General features: G+C 40.8%; 1 protein-coding gene across 1 annotated transcript in view; it reads right to left on the bottom strand.

The window, feature by feature from the left end:
• KIAA0922 (KIAA0922 ortholog) overlaps positions 1–14,567 on the bottom strand; it is a 76,902-nt gene that overhangs the window by 40,680 nt on the left and 21,655 nt on the right. The window contains exons 2-5 of the mRNA XM_009329793.1: positions 7,262–7,333; positions 6,213–6,336; positions 5,032–5,148; positions 2,911–3,021 (exon numbers count right to left, since the gene is read on the bottom strand). Of these exons, the coding sequence (XP_009328068.1) occupies positions 2,911–3,021; positions 5,032–5,148; positions 6,213–6,336; positions 7,262–7,320 (411 nt within the window). The 5' untranslated portion in view covers positions 7,321–7,333. The remainder of the gene's footprint in view (positions 1–2,910; positions 3,022–5,031; positions 5,149–6,212; positions 6,337–7,261; positions 7,334–14,567) is intronic.

Below are 14,567 nucleotides of genomic sequence, written 5' to 3'. Positions count from 1 at the left end.
AGAAATCCTGGGATCCAGGACCACAGCCAGAGCACACCAATCCTGAACCCTTCAAAAGCTGGAACTTTGAGAAGAGTAACAGAAAGAGGGTGACATTCAACAGTAGAAAAGGCAACTTTGTCTTTCTTTTTCTTTTCTTATTAATCACAAGAGTTTCTGCTAAAAAAACCTGGGGGAATGATGGAGAAAAAAGAAAGGCTGGTGTACCTTTGCCTGTTAAAGGATAAAAACAACCCAAAAAATCAATGGAGGTTCATTTTCCACAAAAATGCAAACACAAACCTGTCGCATATTGTATTTCCAATATGTATTTCCTACTGTAAAGGTAAACTTTCATCTATAATCCCTAGGGATATATCATATTTCCAACATAAAAACTCTGTAGAGGCAAAATTTCATCCATATCCCTATGTACAATTCTGGCCATTCACCTTCAAAAGAAATTTTTACAAATTGGAGAAGCTGCAGAAAGGGGTTGTCAGTTTGGTTAAGAAAGGGACAGCCCATCACTGAAGAAGATACTACAGAGCATGGACCGTTCAGCTTGGCAAAGCGAAAGCTGGAAGATGCGATGCCACCTACAAATGCTTCTGGGTATAAGCCTCAGAAGCAGGAGGCATGGTATAAACTAAACGCGTATCTTAACAAACAAATATAAACTGGCCACAAAGCAATTCAGATTGGAAATCAGGTGTAGGTTTCCAACCATCAGAGGAGTAAGAACAAGTATTTGGCGTAATGGTAACAATGCCTCCAGCAGTTCTGAGAAGGCATTTTACCAAGCACATGATAGGACTAAATGACAGCTTAAACACAACCACCAGGAGACAACAGAGGCAAAAAACAGACACACACCATGCAGCACTTGGTGAGCTTTCTCACAGGTTTCCAAGCAGTATCAGTAGACTTCAGAGGTAAGGATACCTTTAGCATATCGAACTAGACATTGTCGCCCAAGGTTGCAAGATGATAAGGGATGTGTAAATGAGGCTTACGCTATCCTGAACTTACACTGGTATTTTACTTCAGTCAAAAATAAACAGGGGAAAGCAAATGTGCACAGTTAAGTGAGTATGACTGGTTTGTTTTAAATGCTTTTTCACCACAAATCTCCATTGTATGTTTTAATAGTTACGTATCCTTAAGTTTGCACATGTGTAGTCGCTCACTCAAACCTCATAGACCTCTCCTTCCTTCTACAGCTTCTGAGCCTAAAATATAAACTGGGCAAAACAGAATCATACCAATTTTTATGGGATCTGGATCAGATTAGTAGGGTGAATTGAAGGAGGCACTTCTGGAGAGGACAGCTATCTGTAGAGCAACATTTTTCTAAAAGGAATCCAAACTCGAGCCATAAGCTCCGCTTCAGTATTTAGATCTTGACTACCACCTTCAACAGCCGAGGAGACCGTCCCACTGCTGCAGCACTTCTGTCCAAATCAGTAACATTCAGTGAACTGAAGAGTAATTACTCAATTATAGCCCGGCACAGGAAAATTACACCCAGAGCTAGGAGAACTGAGTCAACACTCTCTCACAACTCATATCCTGCGACAAGACTGGTGCCAGGTGGTACCATGCTGCACTGCCAAACATGACCTCAAGCTTGTACTCTAGAGAAATAAAGCACAGGAAAATGTTCCTCACTAGAGAGTAAGGAAAATGTCAAATGCTCCCCAAAACTTCTCTACTCAGGAATTCAGACAGAACTGCGAAGCAGCAGAGCCTGCATCCAAACTTCAGACAATATCTGACAACAACCCATCGAGCTAGACATGAAGATGCAAAGTCACATGTCATGAACAGCATCCAAAACACCCTTCTCAGTTCTACCCCTAGCACCCCAAATTACAAACCCTGAAGATTTTTGGTTCCTTCTCAAGTCTGTCTGTGTATGCCCACAAGCGAGCACACGTGTGTGATTACAGGAAAGAGACTGGTACAGAGGAAAAGAAAGGAAGAGAAGGAAATTGTGCATTGTCCTCGGGTAGAGGTAAGATTGACGTAACATGTACATAGCAGACTGAAAAATACGATCTGAGCTGAGAATTTTTCTCAGGTAGAACAGAAGACATCATGAAGTCAACACAGCTTGCATTTAGATGAAAGATTAAATTCTGTTATGTGCTAAGATATTCTAAGTATGTTTTTGAAAAAACTAAATCTGTGTACAATACAAAAGGAAATTTGAAAGATGAATTTTTCCAGTTAATTATTCACTTGAGAGGTTCTGTATGGCCTGGAAGACTATGAAAATACCTGCAACTGCAACCAAACAACAGAAATCGTTAAAGCTTCTTTCAATTGAAATAGTTATGCCTCATAAATCCTCCTTGCTGTATTCTCCATAGCTCTCTGCCTTAGTCAAGCTGAGGTAAGCAAAGCTGGTATCTGCAGCACTGATACAGGCAGGAGGGGATACTCCAGCCTGACTCCCAGCTCTTGTTCTCATCCATGCAGCATGCCATGCTTTTTAACTGTGGCAAACTGTTGGCACAGCCCTCTTGTGAACTGGCATGGGGAACGGGTCTGAAGTAAAACATGGAACAAACCAAAACAGCCCCCCACAACTTTATAGCACAAAGTTTAATTTTTTTAGGACGGATCAATTCTCCAGTTTAGTTCAGAGCAGTGCCTCACAAATAGTTTTGTCAGCACAACTGAGAGGACAGCACACCACGGGAGCATGAATGAGAACAAGTGGGAACAGTTTAAATGCCAAAGACCGTCTCATAAAACCACAACACCAGCTGATCACAGTAGCCCTGTATCTTGCGACCTCTCTCCTGCAGTCGCTGGTACTTGGACTTTTTGTTAACGTTCCTTGCATCCCAACAACCTGAGGACAAAAACCTTTTATGTCTAAGAAGATTTATGTTTCATCTCCATTTGAAATGTATACTGTACCAGTGTGTGTGACGCCTGGATGTTTTGAATGTGTGGAAGCAGTAAGTAGGCGTTTGCTAGCTGCACTCCAGGTTCTTCTGGAGAAGATGTCAGAGCTCCCGTTCCAAAAAGCTGGTGTTAAAAAAAAGGTCATTACATCAACATCTAGTATTTCAGTTATCACAGTAACATACAAAACTATTTTGCTAATAATAACAATCTTCCCAAGAAACAGATTGGTCTTTTGCATTAGATTCTTTTAAAAGACAATTTATAGATATAAAGTTCCCATGGGGAAAGTAACTATACACATAAATGGCACTTTAGCATCTTCACTCATTCAGGCACTACTACAAAAACAAAACAAAGCACTCACCAGCAGAGCATCGGGTTATCCCAAAAAGAAAGTATCTAAACTCTCTTACTATTCTTCAGGCAATTACAATACACATATCACCATTTGGCAGTGCAGTAATTTCTGGAAAAACTTTGTTACTAGTCCAATTGCACGTTGAATGCAATGGCTTTGCCTTAAAAATTGAGTAAAATAAATTTTGATTTTTTTCCCCCCAAAGTCTGCAGTTTTCAGAGCACTATAAGATTTGCACGTTGAATGTTTTACTGCATTCATATTCCACTCCACCAAGATTAGCTTATGACAATGAGATGCAAGATAACCAGGGGGAAAAAAAAATCATTAGAGGTTAAGAAAAATGCCTTGGGGTTTTTCACTTGTATGCAAAGATTTATTATTTTTTACTAGAAAAAAACACATTTTTAATTAAGAGGATAATATAATGCATTCTATGTTCACTGAAGATCTCCGACTACAGATAGAAAATATCAGATCAAAGGGAATATGCTATTTTTTTATGGAAGCATTTACAAAGTACATTTTACTATACTGGCACCTCTTCTCCATTTGGGTAAATCTTCCGTACATACTCTTGCATAAATGCATTAGAAACATCAAATGTTTCAACGCTTTTGGGCTCTCAAGAGCTCTGTAACTGTGCATCAACCAGTCAAGTTATGCCCAATTTTGAAACTCAAACCTAATGCAAGCTGAAATCATGAGCAGCTACTTCCTCTATTTCAGGTGGCAGGTGTAACTGTCCATGAAAACCAGCCCGTTACTGATTTTAGCAGCAGTCCAACAGGAGACAAACTGATTTTTTTGGTAGCACTGACAATTGCTTCCCCGCAGCTTGTTGATAAAAGGCCCTGGCTGAGCTGACCGGGCAACAAATCAAGGGGTCAGGAGTGAGTGCAAGGAGAGGAGACATGTCAAAAAGAAAAGGTCAATCACTCTATAATGCAGTCTTCCCTCATCCTTGATGAAAAGTTCCTGCCAAATGTGGCATTACCTCTAATAAATACTAGATAAATGCAACATTTGTATTAAAAACCCATGTATTTTAATTGAACTTACCTATGCTTCAATTTAAGGAGCTTTGTTTTCCAGCACAGTATCAAAGTACGGGAATGGAATAGCTGGATGGTTGATTTAAAGCTGGCATTGTTTTTAAATCAGTGAATTCAGTTAGATTTTTCTTTAACAAATTAATAAAAGCAAGGAATTTGGAGTATATAATGTCCCTTATAAAAATAAAAAAGCTTAAGACTTGCTTGAATTCACTAGTTAATCAGACAACAGGCGGCTTTAATGCACAACCATTACTTTGGCTTTCATGTTTTAAGGGCCTAAACCTCTCACCCTGTGCTACATCCCCAATGTGTTTACATAAAATCCTGCAGAGTAGCTGAAAACCACCTAAAATATTTCCTAAATAGGTTTTTCATGACAAATGCATTCCCGCACAGTGCAGTCTAGACTGCAGTATTATACGAAACCAACTAGTAGTGACAAGACCATGATCTTTTAAGTACACATATACAAATACACTTAGTTTTACTACTGCAAGTAGCCCCACTAACAGTAGTAGTTTTAACCATATACATCTCATGAGGGATCATGAGACTAGACAGATCTGGTAAAAGGGATGAATTGTAAACATTACCCCACCTGACTTGTATCAAGAATTCAATGAACTTCGAAAGCGTCCAAGTTCAAAACGTATGAAAATCGCTTTTTAAAACACAAGTAAATCCAAAACTCAAGCTAAAAATATCAGTAGTTACCTGATATGAAAGTACTCCATGAGATGAGGTATTTATAAATAATGAGCTTTCAATACTGCCTTCTTCTGTTGGCAGGAAGAGTACTCTGAAAGAAGTTTTTCCCATCGCTGGAATCACCTGCAGAGACCACAAAGAAGCTTGCTGGCTCGGTGCTGGTGATCAGGACACCCACCACTCAGTCGCACGGCCCAACAGACACTTCCACATTCACACCCCTATCTGTAGATCCCACTAAGCAGAACCTCAGCCCTGAGAAGTTTCATCTGTCCACAACTCTCGACTCTTACTACAGAGAACTGAGACCACGCAGCAACTCGCCATATGATGGCTGGAGTTTCTCGGCTAGCTCGGGCCTCATCCGTCAAGACTCCTTTTTGCACAAGAAGTTAATCATGCAGCACCGAGAACCTCCGCATGCACAAAAATGCTTCCCCGTATATAGATACCTATTACAAAGTGAATCAATCCCCCCCCGTGATATATAGTCAAATGAGTCAAAGCTGAGCTTGGGCAACACAATTAGTAACCAAATAGGTCTAACTGAAAGAACAATGCTGTTCACGTCTGCACAGTAATACCCATTCAGCCATAGTAAAAACACACATCAGATGAAAGCATAAAACCCTTTGCACATCAGTGGAGGATAAAATCTGGGCTTCATCAAACTGAGATCACAGTGATTCATTCTTAACATGCGTTATATTGTTATACATTGTTAAAAAAATTCAGAGTTAAAATAATGGTCTTAGATCATAAGGCGATTATGCTCATAATTGCAATACAAAATGCATAAAACATTTCACTGCAGGTTTTTTTTTGAGGAATATGCAAGACCATTCAAAAGAATGAGAATTCAAGGCTGTAAAACACCCACGTGCCTGTGGATTACTGCATAATGCTGCATAGAGCAGAATGAGATTTAAACAGCCTCTTTAACACTGAAAAATTCTTCTCTTTCTCTGTTACTGTAAAGCACATTTCCTGCTGTAGGTTTTGGATGTCTTCTCCCTTACCAGTCTAAGTAGAAGTGAGCAAAAAAAATGCTAGCAAACAGAAAAAAAGTTGGAGGTCCAACAAAAAAGCACGAAGAGAAAACACAGAATGAAAAGCTTAGGCCAAAGGAAGCATGTAGGCTTGGCACTTGGCCATTACATAGTTTCCAAAAGTACATGAACACTCACCCGGCTATGAGCAGGAGACACATGAAACTGTCTAGTAGCTGTAAACACTGAATTCACTACAACTTCTCTATCTCTGCTAGGGTTGTAGGCATGCAGCATTTTAGCTCTGGGTAACCCCAGTAATCTAAAGGGGGAGGCGGAAAGAGAAAGAAGTTATTCACTTTTTAAGTACAGGCAATGCACAAAAAAGCAACAAACACAAATCCCTCTAAAACATGTTGATATGCAACAATTTCCTAGTTGTAACTATTCTTTGGAAACATGCCAAACAAATTTTGCCCTTTAGTATACAAAGACAAATAAGCAACGTTGGGATGCAAGAGGTGCACTTAGCCAAAACTCATTTGAGTCACCAGGAGTTTAAGAAAAAAACAACCCTTATGAGGCACAAAGTTTTGAATAAAAAAAGTTTAAATAACCAAAGCCTTGTTTTGTCAGCTAAAGCAATGATTCTCTTAAGGCTTTTGTTTTAGCTAATACATCCTAAAACCCAGCACCTTATACATTCATTCTGTGCATCCTCTGAAACATTCCTTTAACTCATAAGGGGATTGTGTTTCTTTTCAGTTACTGATAGACCAAAGGCTGATTATCATTTAAGAATAATTTTTAAAGTTTTCTTAGAGGAGAACTTAAAAAAATCTCAAGTATTCTACCAGTATGTTTTGCCTGGGACTTTCTGGATTTTGTTTTCCGAAGTTAAAGGAAGCAACAAGCTTCCCCTCCACTAGGAAGGCAATTTTTCAAGAAATGAACAACAAGCATGAAGAACTGATTTGACAATCAAGCAGAATCACCTGAAATGTACCCAGAATGTGTTATGGTTCCCTATTCCCTTTTCCTCCTTCCTAGAACTATGTTGATTTTCATTTACAAAGTATTGCAAGGCAAGAAACACGGTTCCAACTCTGTGGCAATTACTTACTATTTCTCTTTTTTTCAGAGGATGGCATGATCTCAGCTAAGGCTCTTTACCCAAACGTAGCCCAATATAGTTGTTCCTCCCCGCTTCATTATTAATCAAAACAACAATAATGTAAGATACTCACTGCATTCCAAAATGCAGAACTGACGGGTGAAAATGTAAGGCCTTCCCATTTGGAGGCATCTTTGCTGAGAAGCTGAAAAAAAGGGAAAAGAAGCCACAATTAATATTTAGTGGGCATGATGCTACACATTGCAGGGAAGGAAGATACATTACAGGCTCTAACTCTTTATATTCTAAACACGCTGTTTCCAAATCTTTTCATGTATTCCTCTCGCTGCTGTAAGACTGACCTTTTAAGAAGGTTTCCATACAACAGCACATGCTGGAAAGCACATGCCAATAGAAGTGCAGTTTGAGAAGTATCCCATTTTAGCGGCAATGCTGGCTTGGACAACCTCCCTTCCTTGTACATATCCCCTCAGTCATGCCGATACACCCGCTTATGGGGCTGCACAGTGAACTACAGAGGGAAAACAACTTAAAAGAGTCCTGGGGAATGAAAATTACATCAGAATGGAGCAGATCCCCAGTCTCATCAATTTGACATTCACACAAGCACTGGTACAAGCACACCTGAGAGATGCAGAGGTAGAGGAGTAAATAGCAGCTTGGGCAAAAGCCGACATCAAAAGAAGTGCTTGCCTAGCTATGGCTTTAATGCAAAAGCCAACTCGTTTCTTATAGGCAAAAGAGAGTAAGAAATAGTGAAATACACACATCATCATCTTTCCTTTGCCCTAGGAAAATTCCCAATAAAGTTCCCATCAGTTCTAGCACATTTTTAGCTTATTTCAACATGAGTTGATGCCCTATAACATAGACAGAAATCCCAGGATATCTTCACCACTTTCTCAATTAAAACTTGTCCTCCGCAAGTCCTGACAACCACAGTGGTAAAAAACAAGCCCAGCACTTGTTCATTACATCTACGTACCCAGTGCTATGCTGTTAAAAACTTCCCCAGAAGGAGTCTGCATGTTGCATAGCCAGAACCAGTTTCGTCTGTACTGGATGATGCTAATAAGCATCCTAGCGAGGATGAGTCTGAGAAGGGAGGGACAGACTGTGGTCTCATTAGTTATCCAGCTGCTTTACATCATGTGTACAGTTAATTGGTCCCCAATTTAATAATGTAGTTCTGTAACATTACACCTTTAATATATTGAAGTACCTACATAATTCTGTTGTTATATTCCAAACCAATAGAGACATCATAATTTATTACCAGTCAGGAAAAATCAGGTTTATTATTATGAAAACCCACAACTATTACGGAGATATTTCTCATACAAGGGAGCAAACTCCTGCGCTGCTATAGCAGGAGGAATGCCATATGTCCAGGTAGCGTTTCTGGGGAGCTGCTAGAAAATAACGAAAGAACAGATGATGCAGCACTACAAAGTCTGGGTGAATGACGCTCTCCTTCCAACTACCTTGTCTCTGCCCCAGCCAACTCTTGCTCCGTTCCTAGAAACACCGCAGCAACCAGCACTTTCTTCCCCTTCCAAAAGTCAGCCTCAGAGACGTACCCAGAAGGAAAGTCTGAGTACTGTTGTTGTAAACACACACAAATTAAAATTACTACTACAGTAAAAGCCCCAGACATCTGGGGGAAGGCACATTTCTTAAGGGTCCTCAGATCCTGTTTTTATATGCGCACACACACATATAGCAAAATAAAAATTAAGCCAGTGGTTTATGCGCTACAGTATCACCTTGAACTCCATCACCGCTTAAGTTTCTAGCATCTTACAGGTACTGCTAAAATACCTTTTCCCACCAGAAAAACCTTCACTGAGAAGGGCAAGAAGCCAAGTGTTCCTCTGTGCCAATTCATGTAATTGGCAGCAGCTCTCCAAGACTTACTAATCTTCCTTCTGCGGATCTCTAACAGCATCAGCTCTCTCCCTCTCAACTCTCACTCTCTGCAATAGACATCCAGTGCACGGGGCGCAAATGCAGCGGTGGACGTAGGAGACTGTTTCATTCTATTTGGGTGAACAAGGCCATGCTGTAGCACTGGCTCTTAAAAACGCACCGTATTACTGTTCAGACAACAATCACAGCCAACCCTCTAATAGTCAGAAAACAGGAAAAGCCCTGTGAGAGCAGCAGCAGCAGGGATCCCAGGGCTGCCATCCCATTCCTTCTGGAGAAGGCAGCCTGGACCTGGGATGGCTGAAGCTAAGCCTCAGCTAACAAACTCTGCAGGCTCTAAGCTGACTCCTGAGCGTGGAGGTAATTTCAGAGCATCCCTGCACGCTGCTCCCCAGCAGCCCCAGGAAGGAGCCCGTGGTTACAAGACATCCAGCTTCTGCTCTGCACCCCACAAAAGCTGCCGAACTGCTCCAAGCCCCAGCCTGGCCCCAAAAGCAGAACAGCCACATTCCTATGGCGCTGTGCTCATAAGCCTGCCTGGTGGCCAACTCCAGGGCGTCTGCACCACCTATCAGCGGCCTCGAAGCAGTGCCAAAAAATAAGTTGAGAGCTGAGTTTACTCAATGGCAGGACTAGTGGAAAGAGAAATCCACCCCTGTTTGGGTTTTTTTTTTTTTCACCCCAAGGGAGAAGACGACAGGTTGGAATAGCGGGAATGGGCAGGGGATCATTCTGCCCATCGCACCTGAACAACCAGGATGCATTTTAAAGCCCACCACTATAGAGAGAAAGGGACAGGCCCATCCATATTAGAAGTGTAATTCTCCGATGTGTTACCACAAGTCTCTTAAAGTCAGCTGGAAGCTAGCAGAACACGCTTCTGCATCCCCACACTCCAAACACAATTCAACACATTCAGATCTCTGCAGGGGATCTGACATGGAAATAAAAGTCAAAGGCAATTTTTTAAGACATTTAGAAGTTGAAGTAACTTTTTAAAACACAACATTTACTTTTTGGATTTTTTTATATAGTTGGGTCTTTTTTTTTTTTTTTTTTAAGAACCTCATCTCTCTAATAGATTCACCTCAAATTATACCAAAAATTTCTCTTTTGGCTGCAGATGACACATTCAAAAAAGTACACGGATCGTTTTATAAGAATGTTACAGGCCTGGGAAAGACACACAAGTATCAGCCTAAGAATGAAAGTCTTGAAACAACCAGTGTGGAGAAACAGTCCTCGGTAACAGAAAAAAACTGGTTTCTGACTACTCTTTAACTGCTTTTAAAATCAGCTAACATTAAGCATGCCTTCTAACAAAGCCGAACTCCACACTCAATGCCATCTCTTTTTTCAGGCAGACCAGTTGAACACCGACTTCTGAATGATAAATTTTGATACAGCAGGTCAATTCCAACATTTCAGGGGACGTTTTTAAGCACAAGTGACCAGAACTGGAAGGAAATGGGAGAAAGAAATAGAAGAGGGGAAGGGAATTCCTGGCAACTATTTTGAACACTTAGAGGCAATTGGCTTTGTATCAAAAAACTAGTTTAACTGGCCCCATTATCACTTCCAGCCTAACAATTCAATGCCCTTCCTCCTCTCCATCCTCACAATATGTTTAAAACCCTGACACCCTGGACCATCCATCTCCAGAAAGAAAGAATAAGAACAGCTGAAACACCGGGGAGGCGCAGGAGGGCTCCACACCGTCACCCAGAGCAGGGGGAAGATGGGGGGCAGGCTCCTGGGGGAAGGAGAGGGTGAGCCCGAGAGACCTGCTGCTCCAGCTGATCACCCGGATTAACACAAAACATCCAGCAGAGAGGGGCAAATCCTGAGCACGCACACTACTCCCCGTGGCAGCGATGCTTGCCAAGGAGAAAGGTGGATGGGGAGCACACAAACAGGGGCCGGAGGGGAAGGTGGGGTGAGGAAGAGGGGTGACAGCAGGGCAGCAGACCAGGATGGAGGAATGCAAGAACCCCCGACCACCTGCGCAAGCAGAGAAATGTGTCACCCTAGAGCAGCACATTTGGTTTGGGCTTCTGGTTGCTGCTTTTTAAAAGGAGCACGAGCTGTAAAATCTTAAACCATCATATGCCCTCCACTGAGAAGCCCCAGAGGTGCTTATCTGCAGGGAAAAGGGCATCAGAGGAACATGGAGAAGTTCCAGCCTTTTACAACATTCCCTGCTCCAGGAAAGAACATTTTGGTGTGCTGTTGATGTGGGACTAACAAAAGGGGATGCTAATACAGGGATGCTCGCTACACACATGCTGAGTGTGCTGTTAAATACATAGCTGAAATTGTTTTGGCCTCACTTCTTTCAGGTCTGTTACTCTTTGATGTAATTAGTAAAAGCAGGTAAACAACCAGGTCAGTATGATTTTTATATATTTATTTACAGCCCCAAAACCTAATATTTATATACAATATATATTATACACAAACATTTGTTTCAAATAAGCAAAGGCCCTTTTATTTCCCCCAAAGTGCAACAGAAGATGATCTTTCTTCGTAACAGTATTACTCATACTTCAGTAGCCAAAGTCACAAGAGAAGTATTTCTCCTAAGAATCCAAACAAAAGGCCAGATCTACTCTGAATAAAATTCCTGGGTTTTGTGTTGGTGTTTTTTGGTTTTGTTGTGCCTTTTTTTAAAAAAAAAAAACTTCAAAACTGAGTTAATTCATCTAATTATGTATATAAAAAACACTCAGCAATCTGCAGAATAAGCTGCATCTGGGCAGAAGCGAAGGGAAGTTTCCTGGAAGAAAGTTTATCCTAGTGTCCCTTTTTCTTCTGTTAGCTCCTTCCAGTCTTCCTTGTATCTTTATTTCTTTACTTTAATTGATTACTTTAGATTATCTCAGGGTGCATGTTATCAGATGATTCAGATAACAATGTCTGTAGTTGAGAATAATTGTAATTGCTACTCAGTGTCCTTTCTTCATCCTTCTTTTTGTGCCCTTTGTTCACAAGAAAAAGCAAGTCGGGGGGAAGGCATTTTATTGTCAGGTCTTTTTCTTTATGGTTGCAGGGTTTTCTTGGAAGCAGCAGGCAAAAAGGACTGGATTCTTTAATGTACAAGAGGTCATTTTTGAGTGAATCTGCTTACGCAGTACCATTTTATTTTTCAGTATATTGATAAAGTAAAATTTGACTTATGTTTGGCATTTTGGCACTTTGTACGTTCAGTGCAGGAATATTAATGAACCTGCAGGATGAGATTGAGATACAAAAGCACGTATGCGTTGTATAGGAAGGCACAATTTTTATACGTAAACTGAAACAGAGAAATGAAGTTACAAAACCCTCATTTACTAATTTTAGATTCATTCCTCTAGACTACACCTGATAAAAAGCAGACTGAGAGGATGAGATTCACACGTACGGAGACAACCAAACCCAAATACTTTTAATAGTTCTGATTACAGCTGATGCAAAGAAATTATTTTGACAAATGTAAATTGTTAATTAAGAGAAAATTGACATAGAAATAGAAACAGATCCCAGCAGCAGCTGAACCAAAGTCTTCTGCAGAGCTGATACAAAGCTTTGGTTTGTCACATCACCTAGTCCCTCTCTTCTCTTAACCTCCCATTTACTAAAGGCAATAAAAGCATCAAGCAGTAGTTATGAAGGTTAAACTGCAGCTCCTGGAAGAGAGACAGTAGCTTTAAAAGAGGTGATAAAATTGTTTGGAAATACAAAATTAAACTTTTGTTTACCATCAAGGCAATTCTGCCAAACACAAACAGGAACATTATTAAATTATGATTTTTTGGTAACAAAAGTGTTTTTTTTTTCTAGAATCAGAAAGAGTCATCAGAAGTCAGAAAGTAAGTTTACCTTCCAACAATACAGTTCACGGGCAAGCTACACATGAGCACCTGGAGAAGCACGGCTCCCCACGGCCTCAGCCCTGCCATGCTCACCACCTCTGCTCTGGAGACTTACAGGACATGTCCTGAAGCCCTGAGTCTATGTAAGACTCAGGTGATAACATATGAACCAGTCTGTGGATGCTTTTTTTTTTTTTTTGAAGAAAATAACATCCAGCAGGTAAAAGAACAAAAATGTGAATTTTAAACACTGGAAATCTAGAAGGCAAAAAACTCTGGTATTTTTAGCACCACATTGTTTAGGGAAGAGGGGGAAGACTGACTCACTGCTTCTGAATGCTTGGGGATTGGCAACCCATCGTCAGGAATTCACTTACATGCTTTACTAGAGAGCTGTGCTGCTTCTGGAAGAAGAGGGGTTGTCTTTTCCTCTGCATTACGCTACTTACATCAGTGATCGAATCCTAGACTGTGGAAAGCAGGAAAGGCCAAAACGGTGTTACCCATCAAGTAATATGTGTGCATGCATGCCTGCTATTTTGCATGGTTTCGCGACAGGAAAATAGGAAAGGGAAGCTAAATCAAAATGAACCAATGAAATGGACCAGACAATCCCTCTAGAAACAAATCCCATGATTTATGGCCAAAGTCATGATTTAAGGGGGCAGACAGCTCTAGCAAACTTTTTCTTTTTTCTTTTTTAAACTTCTGAAGTTGGCAAAGCAGCATATAGCCAAGATCTGCTCACCGAAGTTTCAGTGGACTGATACTTAGTTTAGTTTAAACAGTACCGAGGCAGAGAGGTATGCAGCTCAATGTGTAAAGCACAAACCACTCTCCGTTACTTCCATTCGGCCCCTTGTGTATCGCTCTCCTTCAGCAACTGTGAGCGGCCTCCTCAGCTCCTCTCCTCTAGCCCTGGCGTTTCCACTGCTGTTAGTTGTCTTTCTGGGTAACCTTCCCTCCTTTTGCTGCCTGTGCTCCCTCCTCCTACAAAATTCTGCAATAACGTTCATACAAATCCTTCACAGAATAGTTACCTAAGCCAGCAGTGCTTCAGTTTTATTTATTACAAAACTACAATAAAACTGCAATGATGAAACTCACGGTATAGCACTTATAAAGTTGCATTTCTCAACAGGATGTAAATGGAAGGACACAGATTAAAAAATTGGCTTTTCTCCCTACCCTCACACCCAAACAGTCTCCTTGAAAAATGTCCAAAGAAGTTAAGGCGGACCATGATAAAAATCAGAGTAAGACTCGCAAAGAAATCTAGCGGAGATGATAAGCATGAGGCATGAGCGCTACAGTGAGCATCTTGGTGAAAAGAAAAGGCTTTCTTCTCCAGATGTGCCTGTGGTTTGTATTTTAGCAGCAGCAGCACAATAAAGTGTGTTTAACAGCAGAATGGAATTATTCCCTCCCATAAATCAGTCCTCAACTTCTGAAATAACTGAAATCTGTACTAAATTAAGAAATTAATTCACAATGACTTGAGTTCATTTGAAATTGCTTTCTGAACCCTCTTCTTTTGAAATCCTTTAGCCACCCAGATTTCAAGCAACAACCAATGCTCTCCAGAGATGGTCCAGGTGGACCCTGTATTTTTTAGGCATCTTGGACAGACAGTCT

The sequence above is a fragment of the Pygoscelis adeliae genome, unplaced genomic scaffold (assembly GCF_000699105.1).
Source record: "Pygoscelis adeliae isolate BGI_AS28 unplaced genomic scaffold, ASM69910v1 Scaffold67, whole genome shotgun sequence".
In the NCBI taxonomy this organism is placed as follows: domain Eukaryota; kingdom Metazoa; phylum Chordata; class Aves; order Sphenisciformes; family Spheniscidae; genus Pygoscelis; species Pygoscelis adeliae.
This window is presented reverse-complemented; position numbering and strand designations above follow the sequence as displayed.